General features: G+C 39.4%; 1 protein-coding gene across 2 annotated transcripts in view; it reads left to right on the top strand.

The window, feature by feature from the left end:
• The window catches only part of LOC110835370 (inactive tyrosine-protein kinase Dnt), a 170,400-nt gene that overhangs the window by 128,328 nt on the left and 24,801 nt on the right, over positions 1 to 17,271 (top strand). For both annotated transcript variants that reach the window (XM_022075512.2, XM_087351884.1), the window contains exons 4-6: positions 555 to 685; positions 10,062 to 10,236; positions 16,204 to 16,522. In XM_022075512.2, coding sequence (XP_021931204.1) covers positions 555 to 685; positions 10,062 to 10,236; positions 16,204 to 16,522 — 625 coding nt within the window. The remainder of the gene's footprint in view (positions 1 to 554; positions 686 to 10,061; positions 10,237 to 16,203; positions 16,523 to 17,271) is intronic.

Below are 17,271 nucleotides of genomic sequence, written 5' to 3'. Positions count from 1 at the left end.
CGGGACTCAAACTCAGGACAATTTTTAAATTATAACCTCTGTATTTAATCTCTTCGTTGAAATAAGCAACACTGGTCTTTAAGCCGTTATTCTATTGTGCTTATTTTCCGAGCTACAGAAACCACCGTCATCAGGGCTAGAACTCAGGACATTTTTTGCAGTTTTGACCTTTCTGAAAGTGTTTCCTGATTTCAATGCATAGAGATACCAAGTTGTATTTTACTGATTTAATTTCTCGAGCCATAATAAACATGCATACACACATACAAAGAATTAATTCCTATTATGGCTTTCGCTTTATATGGAATCCTGCCGGCCACGAGACGACCGACGGCGTAGAGTTGCCAGCGTCGTATCACATGACGTAATGAGTTAGGTTAAGGTTAAAATTAGGTTTGTCTTGTGTTATCATTACACCCATTACGCATTGTGAATTGTTAATTAACCTTTCCATAATTTGGACTCGATGCCTTGCAGACCTACATGTTTGAGGCAGGCAAAATATTAGCTTTCTGTGATACTCTTATAATTACATTATGTTTGTTCGTGTCCAGGGTTCGGTTCCCGTGTACGGGGCTACAGAGCGCAGAAATTGAGGTACTACTGCAACTGAACATCAGCACATACAACCCTCTGCACAACGAGACGTCCCTCAACTTCCGTAGGAACAAGATCTGCCTGAAACGTGAGTGGTTACAAGGTCTAAACACCTGTCACAAACACTTAACGGATCGCACGCTAAAATAATTGGTGTACAGATTATCAGTTAACTGTTTTACAAAATGATCTCGGAGATCGTTGTGCCACAAAGCGGTAAGTCGGTCGACTCAACAGCGCTTAAACGCCAGATAAATCGGACACCCTTCACAACCGACGAGATGCTCATAATTTGCACTAATGCTCTTACCTTAACACTGCCACGAATTAACATTTACCATGTTGCAAACGATATAATATGTGAAGGACAGCCATAAGCTGATATGTGCAAAAATACAATTTCACAGCAAACAATTTTAAAAAGCATGAATTATTCTAACATAAAATTAAGTTTTCTAGCTATCAAGTTACAATTCTCACTAGTAGAGGTTGATAATGTTTTTTTTGTTCCCATATCATGTTCTTCCTGGCAGAGGACATCAACACGAGTTTAATTCCACAATTCTTTAAAAACTGGCAGAAAATGCACCTAACAGCTTTTGATATTCCACCACGGATGTTGTTTAAGACACTTTTATTTTGTGGTATAAACTCTTTTCTTTCATTTAATCTCAGTAAAAAGAAATCGCACGTCATTTCACATTTCAATTTGTCAGTTATATTCAGCATATCAGAGGCTGTAACCAGTACAAAAATTTGGAATACTATCGCAGATGTGAGGATAATATTAAAATCTGTCTTAGAAACAATGTATACTGTAAAGATATAATTTGGATTGAAATGGCTGGGCGTAGAGTCAAGCGGCAGGTTTATTGAACACGGCAAAGAACCTACAAAATTTATTGACAACAATTTAATGTAGGGTATTACTTTCTAGGATATCGTCACGAGATAAAGAGAAAAGTTCTCACGCTGCTGAGATATAAAATGTCCCGCCGTCCTGCATCTCAGGGAATTTATTTGCAAACTCAACTGAACAGACTGACGCCGTACTTTTAGTGTTTTGTCTGACTCAAAACAAGGGGCGAAAAAGGAGAGAACGCAGGAAACAGAGGGCAACTCGCATTTATTTCTGCCCAGATTTACTTTAAAAGTATTCTGCAGTTCTGGAGCAGTGCAGGTTCACAGTTTAACAAGAAATTTTAAGCCATTATCTACACTTCAAGATATTGGTCCAGTTGCCCCTTGGCCAATGTGCTATCTGTGTCAAAATACTGCCGTACAATAAATTTAGTCTGCTGGTACTTAAACTTATAATCCTCATGCAACGTACTACTAGTTTTTAGTATGAAGTTCTTAAAATGAGCAAGCAGGAGGGAGGTTCTTGTGTACGTAAGATTTAATCTAAAATACCACTAAAAAAATCGATCTGTATTGTTTCAATCGGACCTCTAATCTACATGATTCGAAAGTCGATATTTATCTTTTTCGTACAGTATTCTTATTACATATAACGGGGATATTATATAAAATATAATATTTCTTCTTATTATGTTCGAAAGTCTTTATAAAAACATTATTTATATAACGTAAAAGTACGTAATGTAAACTGTGCAGTTGTCACTCAATTATATATTTCAAAATTTCAGCGTTTGCTTTAAGGAACTGAGTAAAATCATAAAAAGACTCTGAATAGGCAGTTTCAAGTAGAGATTTGAACCTGGCACTTACAGAATATGAAGCAGGAGTATTAGCCACTCAGCTGAGACATTCGGTACACAGACAGAATAGCCGTGAATTCAGATAAGATGAAATCATGTTTTGGCATATTGACTGTAGACAAATGATTCATTATCAGGGTCGCTAAGCAACTGCCACGCCAGGGAACACTCGCTGCCCATGCTCCTGTCAGAACCAGGTTCCAGTGGATGGCCGTGGCTGTGTGAATTAATTTTGCAGGACTTGCCTTACCACAAGGCATTCAGCAGGGCGTGTGGGATGATACGAAAACAGAAGGAAGGAATAAACAGAAAAGAAGCAGGCTAAACAGAAAGAACAAGTAGAACAGAAGGGAAGAGAGAAAGACGGAAAGAAAAACAAAGAATGAGACAAAGATAACGAAAGAAGTTAAGCTTCATTTCACTTTTCAGAACAACAGCAACATCAATCACTATCATTAATTAAGTGGGATATGAGGTTTTCAACAACGATGGGCCCAAGTAATCATAGCCCTGATAATGGAGGCAGAAAGGGCCTGTGAAACGTTGGTAAACTTTTACCAGACTACACGCGCTAAAACCCAGAAGACAGCCACCTTCAAAATCATTAATTCACGTAGCGCGTAAAATGAACCGCTTTACTGATTAAAAGAGACTGTATTCAGGTCCCTTTACAAATCCCATATTTTACTTAGCAAAATTAGGTATCCTGTAAAAGTTTTTAAGTCTTCTGAGATGTTGCGCCGTGTAGTCTCGTAGAAGTTTATCGATGTTTTATCGGCCATTAGTCATCGCCCTTATGATGGAGGCAGTAAGCACCTGTGAAATGCCGGCAAACTTCTACCACTCTGCACGAAGCAACATCCCAGAACACAACCATCAATCTCGGGATTTTTTCGCGACTCTAGTACCGAGATTTTCCGCTAGAATCGGTAGTGCCGAACCGTACTAGAATGTGCCGCAAGTAACACAAGTGACCTGGGACCCACCCCACCTCTGGCAATCAATAGCACTTACTGAGAACACTAACGTCGGGGACATCAGAGGTTTTAAGCTAATTTCTTGGACAACTGTGATGCAGAGCGTTCTGTTATTCATCTCCAGTTGACCAATCACAACGTATTTGAGACTAACAGCATAGGAAACAAAACACGATCACGTCGCGTACAACGCGCACCTGCAATACAATGCCTCCCACCTGTTGGATTGTTGTCTATCCATTAGGAGCTGAGTAGCTTCTTTCTGCTTCCTGTCAGGAACAAACCTCATGGCTTCAGCTGAAGATTGAAACTCGTGTCCTGAATCGCAAATTTCCTTTCCCTGAGTTTCTTTTTTTTCCCCGAAACGTGATAAATAGACAAGCCTGCAAAAAGAGCTGCCCGTCAGCTGCAAGTTTTAACCGTATTTTATACGACCTAGATACACTCTTGTCTATGGGTTGGAAAACTCCATTCAACGCTGGAGCTAACTGCCCAGCCAGTCTCTTGTCCAGTGAGTATCGAGAGTGAGGATGATCGTTCACCTCCAGCTAGTGTTGAGGTTAAGAAAAAATGAAGCAGTAACTCCAGGTCTGTTATAAGTATTCACAGTGTTTCAGGAAATAAATCACTGTTTACAGTAAGAATAACGCAAAACCCACAAATAAAAAATGCAGATTTAATAACTGTTGAAGCAGGTCTCTGAACATTGTGGGGTTAAATAATTCACGACCGGCTTCTTCCAAATTCATATCCATCATTCATGATTACCTTTCCATATCATTCGTTGCTAACATTTACTTCTGCACTTAAAATAGCGTGATTAAATATCACAAGAAATCACGTATCAACCTACGTAAAACCAAGCATTTTAGAACTTCGCATTAAAACTGACCCTGAATATAACTTGTCATCATGGTCACTCGTAGATACAATTGTGTTCTTTACAATCCATTTTAAATCTCATCGTATTTATTAAAGAACCATTACAATATTACTGCATCATCTTTCATTTTTGCGTTTAAAATAATTTAGATTTTTCCTTACCCGTATCCTTGCTACATGACCAGTTCATCTTAATCTTCTTAATTTCATTAATGTAACATTACTAATTAAGCAGAATGACTCACTAACTTTCTAATGAAGTACTATCCTCCACTTTTCACTTTTTTTCGGGCTTCGTTATAAAAAAATCGAAAATCCAGGCATAAATATAAGAATAAATTTAAACATGTGTAGACAGAAAGTGACTAACAAAGGTCAGAAGAATTTCATTGGTAACATTCCGCCATTTTGACATTCCACAGCACGTAATGTCCTCCAGTTCTCCGGAGAATCAATCCATCTCCTTCCTCCAAAATCCAGACCAAGTCTTTAACCAGAAACTTTTTTCCTATCCATTGATTTGGGAATTGGATCGCTGTGGCTCAAGTACAAGGGGGTGAGTGGCAAGGGGTGGGTGGGGATGTTTCTTGTGGTTTGATCGAACCAACGCAAGAAGGGGAAGCTCCAGATTGCAGCTTCTTGTAGTGCGCCGAACATGGGGTAACACACTGAGTCGTGTGTCATAGGATGCTCCTAACAGCCGGTATTACAGAAGGCTACATCACCTCTCAAGAAGGCAGTACTGTGTTCTCTGCCCCTTTTGCAGAGACATTTTTCACTGATCCCGCAAATGACGACCAATAGCAGAGAAGCGAATGTGAGCTGGCATCTTTAAACCACAGACTCAGTAAACCTGTACTAAAGAACAGGTCTTTTAACCATATACGGTTTTCTTGTTATAAAAAAGATAGTGTGTCCTTTAATTTGCGTTTTCATAGTTGATCGGAGTTTGCATTGTTGAGCACAGCTGCAATATCAAAACTCCAGGTTCTCATGGCGGTGAGTATGAAGACAGCTGTCCTCTGGGTTGTTGCGCCGTGAAGTCTGGTAGAAGTTCGCCGACGTTTCAGAGATACTTCCTTCCACCAATGACGATTGATACAGTAAGCACCTCTGAAACGTCAGTATACGTCTACCAGACTACACGGGAGAACGACTCAGAAGACAGTTATCTTCATATTCGCCGACGTCAGAACCTCAAGTCTAAACCTTCTGTATAAAATGCAAACTACAGTGGACCGTTGGAGACCAAAATGAAGTTCGCCTGAAAGCTTTAGATCGCACAGCCAATATCAGTTTACACTTAATTCTTTTCAATGGTCTTGAATACGAAAGACGCAGACAGACGGATGGACAAAATAACAAACGCTCTTTTCTACGATTTGAAGTTTTCGCGGCGAATAAACTCAATAAAATATCGGGCAATCAGGGTTTTGATGACATCAAAACCCTGATGATGGAGACGGAGATTATTCTCGAAACGTTGGTCCTAAGTGTAACTAAGAGACGCGGCTGACTGCCCGGGAAGATTTTATTGAACCATCTTCTACATCATAGATGTTGATTTTATGCAAAGAACATATCATAAAATCTCAATTCCTACTTTTTGGGTCATAAAACTTAGTTTCATTCATTCACACATTCTCCTATATTCCATAATTCTGCAGTATTAGTGCAATTCATGGTTGCCTTGCAAGAAGTCATAAACTTGGGGGGGGGGGGTTAGTTAAGATGAGAGAAGTATAGTTTAAAATGAAAGTACAGAATATAAAATGCTAAAACGGATGTAAATATATTAAGAATTGGATAAAATATCAGGAAGTCATGTCCAACATTGTTAACCCAAACCAACAGATTCAATAAATGCCAATGTTTCCTTATAAGCTAGCTCATCGTTAATAAGTAATTTCCTCCTCAAACAAGTGTTCCCCCTAATTCCCCAACACGAAATATTTTGATAAAATTAGCTTCATGCGAAAAAGTATAACAAAATCCCTATTGAGTAACAGTTTGTAAGAACATAATAGCTGTTACATCCAGCATTGGCACATTCAAGTCTGCGTGCTGTGCCCACGAAATTTACCAGCACGTGTCAGGTTAGAAAGACAACCCACAACGGAAGAATGCCATATTCGAAAGAGAAGGCTGAATAACTGTCACTATGAAGTATTCTTATGTCATAATAAGGCCCACATCTCAGTGCTACTGACAATTTGTGCTCGCAAAATACTTCTTTACTTAGATAAAGATGATGGAAACAAGGGAGGGATGCGTGATTTCAACCGAAGGCAGCCCAAGAGATTCAAAATTCCATCCATCGATTCTCATATTTTTCACTCACAAGAATGTAATTTAGTGAATGTGACTGTAATATCATTCACTTACCTTTCAGCCGCAAAGTATCTTAGTGCGTTTCTATGTTCCGCTCACTAGATCCATTTTTCTCACCGTCGTCGGTAAGTGGTTTAGCGCTGTCAGAAGTGGGAAAAGAGAAATTTTATTTAAGAAATGGATGCTAAGTTCACATAGAAAATTTTACTCAGTTTGTGAATCTAAATACTATATATATAAATAAATATATATATATATATAAATATTTGAATAGTAATGTAAAAATTATATTAACCAACGAACAGTTGGCTGTGAACGTTCAGAGACGACGGGGCAAGTTTATTTCACAGGTAATCTACAAGAAAGAAACCTTAGAACGCTGGTGTATCTAAACGAGACATCAAGAGTGTAGCACGAGAATGGTTGATATCGCTAGCCATTTGTCGCTGAATTTAATTTTTATTCTGAATAATTAGACCTTAAATGTTGGTAATATTTTGTCATTTGTTTTAACTTCGTAGCTGCCAACATGCAAACCTCTGCGGCTGTGTACAGTGTGTCCTACATATTAACACGTAACTTTCCGCAGTTGCAAACTTTATAATAATTAAGATCGAGTGGATTAAAATATTTTTGGAACTGATACTGATAAAATCTGTCGGCAACAAAATACATTACTTTGCCTTGTGTACTGCCTCTGCTGTTGATTATCACCGAGAAAGTTAGGTTAAAAGATGACAGTTCTGACCTATATTCAGAATGCACTCAGTTCGAGTCTCACCCGGGAAAACGATTATCCAAAAAAAAATGTTAATGTTTTCTGGTAAACTCCGAGATAGTACCTTGCAACAGGCTAGAACTCTTCCTGGCCAGAATCCTTTCAAATTCACCGAACGTGATTACACGCTCATATCATTTAAAGGGTACAAACACTACAATTAACATAGCGACGTTAACTAACCGATAATCCAATAATTAATATTGAGTAGATCTGTAAACAGTTAGTAGATTTGCAACTGTGAAAAGATCAAACTGAAATCCAGCGTACCTGAGACCAGAGTACTTTGAATTCATAACTTACATATCCTTCCCATGTTAGTCCTTGCTGCTTACACCAACGTCTCTTACATGTTACAATGAAATTGGTCGTTTTCAAGTTGGCAAACATACATAAAATCACTCCCTACATAGAATGAGTTAGAAACTTCAATTTCCCAAAGTTTATTCAAAATCAACAACAAGAAGAAAAAATACATTTCCCCGGACCGTATTTCTTTGTGGATATTTCATATTATATAGTATATAAAAGAAGTCGTTTCTGAGACTATTTTTGCGTCCACGCGCGACTCCTGGCTGTCCTGGCGGGAAGCCAATGCTTGATCCTCCCCCCTCCCCCAATGTCAAATGTCAGGATGGAATAGAAAGGAAAGTGATGGAAAGACGGCAGGGGACCCGGAACACACTCGACCGCCTCTATCTCAGAATAGTAAGTTTCTTGATTTACTTTAAATTCTCCTAGCCGATTTTGTTAGTAACAGAGAAGTCGTTTTTGTTCGTTCATTTGTTTGATCGATCGAACGATCTTCTGTGTGCATGTTATAAGTTTGAAAACAAACGGATTTTAATTAATATGGTATTGACGGTCTATATTAAAAGTTGTCCGGAATTTCAATTTTATCGGTCAAATACAACCCCCAGGATAATTTAATTTTTAGATCTAACCTATCAAACTCAACTGCTACTTTAAATTAAATCTAAATCGAACTTCATAAATGTTCTTGTACGATTAGATTAGATCTAATTCTTGCAATTTTTATTCGAAGCATTTTCCGTTGTGGTACATATTCAACTGAAGACAAGAACAAGTAAATTTTTAATTCTATGCTGTGTGATCATTATTTCTGCAACATTGTACGTAAATTCGGGACAGAATCCAGTTGTGGTTACTTGTGAATATGGTAATGAACCTTCCAATTCCACTGAAGGCAAATTCCTTGACCAGCTGATTCAGTATCAGTGTAAAGAAAGTTTGCTACACGCATGATTCACTATACAAGACAGGATATCTCAGTCAGTAAGGCCACAAAGCAAACAGCCAGAGTTCAATTCCCGTCGCTGGTCCTCTCTTTGTTATCATGCCCAAATCGTCCCTGGGAACACACAGCTGGGTGGCTCTCCTCTGAGGTTAAGACAGTCGTAGCGTCGGGCAGATCACTCTTTGCATATAATCAAAGTCTACGTAATGCAGTCACATTTACGGAACGTCCAACCCCTTACGCTTCTCTACGACGTAGCGAGACTTGACATTTAATCGTCGTTCTATTGGAAACTTTTTTCAGTCATGCGCCCTGTCACCGATTCCAACGTCCTTTCTCAGTCCGTGTTGCTTTCAAAACAGACATCTGACTGACAATACTAGAAAACGTTGCTGTAAAAAGGAAAAATCTTGCGGGTTGACAGAAGTTAAACAAGTGACAAAAAAATTGAACAGGTTTACGTCAATGACGTTCTGTCTCACGTCAGGGTAGGCGAAATATAGATCGAGACATCGATAGTTATCGATTATTGACAGGCAGGAAATGGGTGTAACGCTGCAAAGTTCTATTCGGGAAAACAACTCAGAGACCAATCTCACAAGGGTCATTCCACTCTTCGACAAACTCCATGTTACAGGATGTTCTTTGAGGTGTAAATGCTTTTTCCCATGTTTATGTAGGCCTCCAGCCACCGTCCGATGTCGGATCATCAGGATATGGATGGACGAGTAAGCGACAAGAAGATGGGCAAAAATAAACAATGATGAACTTCATGTTTCTAATTAAGCTAATAATATTAGGGTTATTAAATCAAGGAATATGTTAGCGGAAAGAGAAGAGAAAATAATATTAAAATTAATAAGCGTGGTATTAAAATTGATCTCACAGAAACAAAATGAGCCAGGATATTAGATTGGCTAAGGACTGTACAACCCTGGTCAGATTCCCGGCAGGGAAGAGACTTACCTCGTCGCCATTACTATATCTGGACAGGTTCTGTAGCTCATCAAGACGCCACCTATCAAATTCTTCCACAAAGTCACGAGAGCATGAAGCTCACCACTAGCCTCCATCTAGTGTGTAGGTTAAGAGTGCAGCGATTTGCGTCTCATTTCACCCTTGGCGTGGCACATATTAACCACACGTACAACTTTCACCTTTATCTTCACAACACAGAAATACCTGTTGAAGCTGCATACTAAAAAAGGGAATGATAGTAAACTTGTGTGATGATAGTTTCAAATTTTCTGGTTTCACATATTTCTTGATGATATTCGACCTGAAAGCTGTTGCCTGCTCACGACTGACCTTATACCACGGCGTCAGTCAAGTCAGGTACTCGGTTGTTGAATACGTACATCAGTTATGTAATTATTTGATGTTTTGAACTGGGCAAAGTAATTTTAGAATTACGCATTAACCTAAGCAGATACAGAAAAATGTTATCTGAAATTTAGTACAGGAAATCGAGCTCTGTTTCTGATTGTGTTGACGAAATTCTATATTTATGTTTTCAGAAGACGCAACTCCACGAAATGACTCAATACGTCTGGATCCAGGCTCGCTAGTGACGTCTAGCGGTACCTTCTACGTAGCTGTCGGCTGTGCGTGTGTCATGATCGTTGTAGTGATTGCTGTAACATCTGTTGTCTACGTGAAAAGCAAGAAAGCGAGAACCCAGGAATCTTTGCAGTAAGTAGCAATTCCACACATCCTACGTGCTGCTCTATCGTCTGAAAATTGTCATTGACTCAGAGGGAATAAAGAATTTATCAATAAAAGTTCAACACTTTCCAAGAATATAAACCACACGAAAACGTCACAATATTGCACGGAATGATGGCAGTGTCATTCACATCACACACGTTTGCAGCGTCGCCATGTTGGTACCAAGAAGTTTAAAAAATAATAAAGATGTTCACAACAAATTTCACGAGAGCCGATTAATTGGTGTCTATAATATTGATATCCTAAAACCGTTTAAAAAATTGCTGTTTACGTAAACTGTAAAAGTTATTTTGTTTGCATACTTACATGGAAATTCAATTTCCATTAACGAAAATACATTGCAAATTCCGAAGACGGCAGTCAACTTAATTTGACACTGTTAAATAAACACATTTAGAAGAGACGACAATAGTGTTTCTACACTAGACATTTTGCTTTTAGCATTGAAAGGAATGTAATTTAGAAGTTGAGAATTCAAGTACAGAACCTTAAATTAAGGATTAATGCAATGTGCTAAATACCCTGAAAATCACTGCTGCCTTTCTTATTTCGAAAATCTGTTACCTCATGATGATTAATTGTCCTTCTAAACTGAAGCCTTAATGTGCGGAGGGATCTCATGGTTTCAATTTGCAAGCCTTTCCGATAGCAACTGTATATTGGAAATTCTCTTGCCATCAACTATCGAAATGCCACACGCCAAGACAGACCCAACTATGTGGAACTTCCCCAATCACTGCAAACCCCCCCCCCCCCCCACATTCCTTGTGTTGTATCACTTTGCCACGCGGCCCCATAATGCTTCTCCATCCGTCCCCTATTTGAAAAACGACAGACAGTAAATTTCATACGACTTCTGTACATAATCTGAATAAAAACGCACCAGAAAGCAACCTACATATCCATTTCGTTTCTCTCACCCGTACTGTAACAAAATGGAGTATGTAACATGATTAAATGTGGTTTGTTATTCGACTCTTGTATGAGTTATAACAATACTTTTGATCCATAGAGGATAATTACTAGATTGTTATGAAATGTCACAAAGGTCTTCATGCTTGATAAGGTTATGTAGTGAAGAATAATAAGCTCAAGGGAAAATACCATTTGGGAGAACTGGGCGTAGATAGAAGGATAATATTAACTTTGATTTTTGAAAATTTACTATAAAGATGTGAAATAGATTAATCTTATTTAGTTTATGGTCAAGTGACGAGTTTGTTGTGAACACTGAAATAATCTTAGAGTTAATCTCAAGAAGACGGGTTACTTCTTGTAGATCTGAGCGAATGTCAACTTTTCAAGGAAAACCCTTGCAAAATGGCGATTAGCTTTCAACAGCGTTATATGTAACATAACAAAATAATCATAAATTAATTCTGGTCTTTTTAATTTATTAACATGGAATTTGCCTGAGAACGCTTATGAAGCCGGTACAAGCGAAAATTGAAACCCAAACAAAACCACATAGTACCCACCAGATTTGTGTCTGTTACAAATCTCAGCCCAACCCACGTCCCCCACGAACGACTGGAGCTGATACTGGGCTTTACCCACTTCAGCATTGGTGTTAAGCTGTCATATTGGTTTCATCTGAGACCAATATCCTGCCTTGGCGTTTCCTATCTTAATCCTTCCCCTGCCATGCTGCATGGCAATCTGTAGAGCAAACAAGTGCGTAAGTTCACAAGTTCCTAAGTTAATTATATGTACCGAATTCAAATTACATTTACACACGTTTGTACAGTGCTGTTAAAACATCATTGCCACCAACCTCCGCACTGTTAAAAAACCGCAAAGCAAAGTCCCGTCTTAGACAAAATATGCATTAGTTTGCAACATAACCGTTCTTAAGAACCTAACAGTCGCTTAGCTGTGCCATAAACTAGTTGCGTTTAATGAAGATCGCCATCGGCCCCTAGCATAAGTAAAGTGTTTCCAATCCACTCAAACTAAACGCACGCCTATTCCTTTGCGAGTAATCATAATATTATCCTTCCTACTTCGCCTAGGTTCCTCCATGAATCTGACTAAAATTCAGTACAGTACAATTATCATTTTCTTCATGCGTTCTCCATATCCAGCCCATCTGATTTTTTAAGTCGTGCTAAAGAATCTGCCCTAGATCAAGACTATGTAAATGTGGTGATAGATGCGAGTACTCAGCCCAGCCCCCGACACTGGTGGACCACTCCTTGTCGGCTGTTCGTTACTGCGTATTCAATATATTCATAGGTACCGTCCATAAAGAGCGATGACGCGAAGTTTTGTCGTATAGTCGGCGCAGTAGTTTTAGGCCGGTGGAATTTTCAATGGGGAGGCTAGGAGCGAGTCATTTGTGCGATAGTATAATGCTGACTGCATCGAGGAGCTTATCGGACTGAACGCCCAAACAAAAGAAATTCACTGACCGTGCCACCTCAGGTTCACAGAGTAGGCCCGCCCGCCAGCTCCGCTAGCTTCTCCACCGGCCAAAAACAACTGCGCCGACTATAGTTACTGTTTGTTACCGGTCGTAAATCGACCGATCTGGCAGCAAATTCACTATTGTCAAAACCAGTAACGAGATAAAAGTTTCTTGATCCATCTATGCATTAGTAGATCCCAAAAAAAGTGAAAAATGTAAGATTAATAAACAGTGGAACCTCGCAGAAGACAGTCACCGCTGTAAGCACCTGAAATCTCACAGAGTTAAGAGATGTAAAGCTGCGTTATTGCCACGCGCTCCTCCGTCTGCCACATTATAGATTGTGATGACGACACTGTGGCAAATTAATTACATTATTTAGCGATGGTGTTGTGACCAGGAATTATAGCATCGTAACAGGTGGAAACATGAGTGAGCAAATATATGGAAAGAAGAAGTTATGGCCTATTTTAAGGTAGATTATTTTTCCAACCGCTTCGCCCCATTGTGGGAAACCACAAAACTATAACTAAGAACAGCCGGTACATCCATAGAGATTCTTCCCAGACATCCCTGAAGTACAAAGCAGATGTGCTAATCGCTAGACCTTGTTGACATTGATGCATGAGAGTACACACCGCGGGACATAGGCCATTTTTCCTTTACAAAAGTGACAGAGGGGTATATTTTCCCTTGGCCTTTATTATTTTCTTTTCAATATCAGCACGCTGGGGTCGTTATGTTATTGCTGATCTCAGTAAGGGCAGAGGGCGTGGGTACCTGGACACAGATTGCAAGACTGCGGGCCGGACACATTCCGACCGCAGACAGAAATGTTCAATTTCTTGAGAACATCGCCCTTATGAATAGCCAAGAAAGGAGAGATAGAAGAAATGAAGAAGGAAGGGAAGATAATAAAGAAAGACTGAGAATAATAAAGACAAAGGGAATGACAGTTAGAGAAAAAGAAAGGTTTATCAAGTCATGTTACCTAACCACTGCGGTCCACCGCTAGCTCATATTCACAATCCATGTACTAATTTTTCTTTTCCTTCCCCCGCGGCTGACCAGTAATCACGAGTTGAATCCCCCATAATCGCCCCTATAAAGAATGTCACATGGGTCTACCTAAATAATACACCACCCTCCAACAAGCAAAGCCGTTCCTCTTAACCCTTTCAAAACTTACTAACCCCCCCCCCCCCCCCCCCCCCGGAGTTACAGCGGCCGATGAAGCTCAGCACTTCTGGCTGTGAGAGAATAAATTATTTTACACACCCCACATTCTGTAACTTCACGTCTGGAAGCAAAGTGATACATTACAGTCCTTTGACTACAATTCTCGCTTATTCAACCAACATCTGAATGCTTTCAACACGTAATGAGCTTCATAATTTGTAAAAGCTGAAGGAAGACTTAGGTGGAGATGGGTTAATAATAGTAAAATACATCGAGGTAGGTAATTTGCAGGAGTCAAAATTCTTGCGCTTTGTTAGTTTGACATCTGTGCATTTTAGTGTCCATACGCCCTAGTGTCTGTAATTGCACAGAACAGCATCACCATTACGCACTTCTGGCGTGACATACGTCCATATTATTTTTCAGACCAATATCTCCGATTATGTAAATCTGTTGAAACAGGCTTCTGGTATAATGCCCTAGACGTCTTAATGACAATGTGAATTGCGAAAATCTCAAATCCTACGTCGAATTAAAATGTTTAAAGTCGGCTCAGCTGCAGTGATCATTCGATACTGCCAGTCTAAACAAATCAAAATTTTAAAACTCAATTTTAATGTGAGCTACGATCCCTTTTAATGCCTGTTTGCATAGACTACAGATCGCCGTTGTGCTAAGCTGCTGAGAACGAGGATTGTGGTGTTTATGCTGTCTGTTCTCGTACAGCTGAATGCTGAGTAGGCTATCGCTGACTGCAGAGTCCACCTGAGTGTGATTTACGATTCCATAAAACATGACTTACTTAATCTTGAAATGGCGGGATTATTTTAAAAAATCACCACGCGTCGAAATTTTCCTTCGAACATGAATAAAATGTTTAATAACTCTTCTCAGTCATTTTCATGCTGATTTTTGGGTGTTATTCACGGTCTAGCGTGAGAGAATAACACCTCAGACGGTCGTCCATATCGGCCTGTCTCCGCGATTATCCTATGAACTAGGAAATCCGCACTACTGGAAAACACTGTTGCAAAAAATGGTAACCGACGTCTTTGCCGGAATACATCGCTGCAACAATGGCAAACAAGACATTGTTGGCTCATGACAATGACCTCTAATCATATTATATCATCAGCTACCTTGAAAATATTGTTACATTTTGTACCACTGTAGAATTTGTCAGTCGTTTCCAGTAAAACTGGACCGTGGTTATTACCGAAGCTGCAGGCAAAAAATAAAACTACAGCAAACGAAAGGTTTTACATTATAGTCCTTACAAATGAACTAATAAAGCTGTGGTCAGATGTGCTTATCTATGAAAAAGACATTTTTATAAGTATCTTAATGATTTATTGTCGTTTTAATCCTTGCTGGTGGGACCGCATTCATGAGGATTAAAACATTTTATGTTGTATTAATCCCATGGCTCTATAAATCTGATTCTTTCTTATATAAGCACGTGCAGGGTGTTTAAAAGGCTAAACACGTGTATGTGTGTATACGTTTGAAAGATTAAACTGTTCTAATTTAGTGCACTTCTTCAATTTATTTATGTAACGACTAGAAATATGTGGACCCATTTCACTTTGGAGCACAATGTTTTCCAAATACGACATTCTTTCATTTTGCGTTGTAAATCGTGTACTTATTTATATAACAAGTCGTTTTTAAGAAACATACACAAGTATCTTTTGAGACTATATAAAGAATTCTTTACGGCAGACCGGTACGGCCCAAAAATGAAAAAGATCTAGGACCCCAGTACCACATTTATCGGATTGCATCCAGACTTTTTGGAGATGACGTATCTGACGAAAAGAAAGAGCCTTCCATAATGGGTTCACTTTGCACATTTCGTGCACAGTACTTATGAAAACCTAAGATGCATTTAGGTAATGTAATTTAACATTGGAATATGAACTATTTAGTCTCCGGTCTGACGTTTCAGTAACAAAAGCAGCTTTCAATTTGCATGTGCTTCTAAGCGTGTAGTATCTTCAGTGGATGATACGTCAGGTCAGCCGAAAGGTGTGCTACATCTTGTTTCTCCTAATTCCAATGCGAGGAGTTGTTTTCAATAGATTGTTAGTCCGGTGGTCAAGCATTATGAAGCGATTTTACTTAATCCAACAAATTATCACTGTAATAAAAACATACTGCCATTGAACCAGATTCTGATCCAGTTGAATTCAGTTCAGTCCCACACTACTATTTCTCTGTGATCCATTTTAGTATTATCCTCACCTGAAATGCAATATCTTGCAAGTGGACTCTTCCCAATCAGGTGCCACGTGAAATTAAGTCTAATATGATTACTGCCACAATTATTTTTACCATTGTTTCAGCACAACTTACACCACCGCTGCTTACGGTAGTAACCCGAATGTATTCATTCGCCTGGATTCCATCGGGCGCGCTGGTAGCGTGGGAAGTGGAAGTTACGCAACAATAGCAAGTTTCCACAAACTTCCGCTGCCACTGTCACGTCGATCGTCACCTTCGCCTTGTCCATACGCCACTACAAATATCGGAAGCGCCACTTATATTGCATCCACCAATGGGAGCGGTCGGTACAGCCACCACATCTACTCCAAACCGGCGTCAACGTACTGCCCTTCTCGAGTGTCATACTACGCATCGTCTCAGCTCACACATCTATCCCAGGTAACTGCATACATCTCTAACACATCCCTTGGTCATCAGGACACGAAAGGTTTTTATTTTAATTGAATCGCGAAGTAATATGGCAATACCGTAGTGGAATTTCCAAAAGTCTACTCTCCCATCTCGAAGCAGTGTTCCTGAATGAGCCTTGGATGAGAAGCCAGTGCTGATAAGATTATGTAAATTAACGAAGTAGGTCACAGGAACCCAGCTGAGTGTTAAGTATAACTTCTTAGTCGGTGTATCTCCAGTTCAACCCGTAACTTAGCCGGCCCATCTTTAATTCACCTATGCGGTACAGACACGTGATCTTTGAACTGAAATAAATGATTACAGATTTAAGAGACGTCAAAATGCACCTAAGGGTTCACACATCGTTCTTTCTAAGGAGTTCATCCTATTGCACATAAATCCTATACAATACTCCAAAAAGTGAAATTACACATATAGCTAATGATTGTAGTGGGACCCGCGGCGAAACTGTCCTTTCATTTTAAAATAAACGTTAACTGCGAACAGGTCAAATGTTCGTAGATTTCCATTTCTAATATAGAGACGAATTAACTTCAACACGTAACAGTAATAATCGTCATACACTGATAAAAGAACTGAGGGCCATGGCAAATGCCAGCCAGACGGAGATGGTGCCTTTAAGGTCAGTCGTGCAACTTTAAGACCAAAACACCCTAAAGGTTATAATAATTTACGCATAAAACACACAGAGACATAAAAAAGTATTCCATAAGGTC

This window comes from Zootermopsis nevadensis, unplaced genomic scaffold (assembly GCF_977971745.1).
Source record: "Zootermopsis nevadensis isolate Lab colony 2312 unplaced genomic scaffold, Znev_1.0 Znev_ptg000020l, whole genome shotgun sequence".
NCBI lineage: Eukaryota > Metazoa > Arthropoda > Insecta > Blattodea > Termopsidae > Zootermopsis > Zootermopsis nevadensis.
The sequence above is the reverse complement of the archived record's forward strand: the minus strand, read 5'-3'. Positions and strand labels throughout refer to the sequence as shown.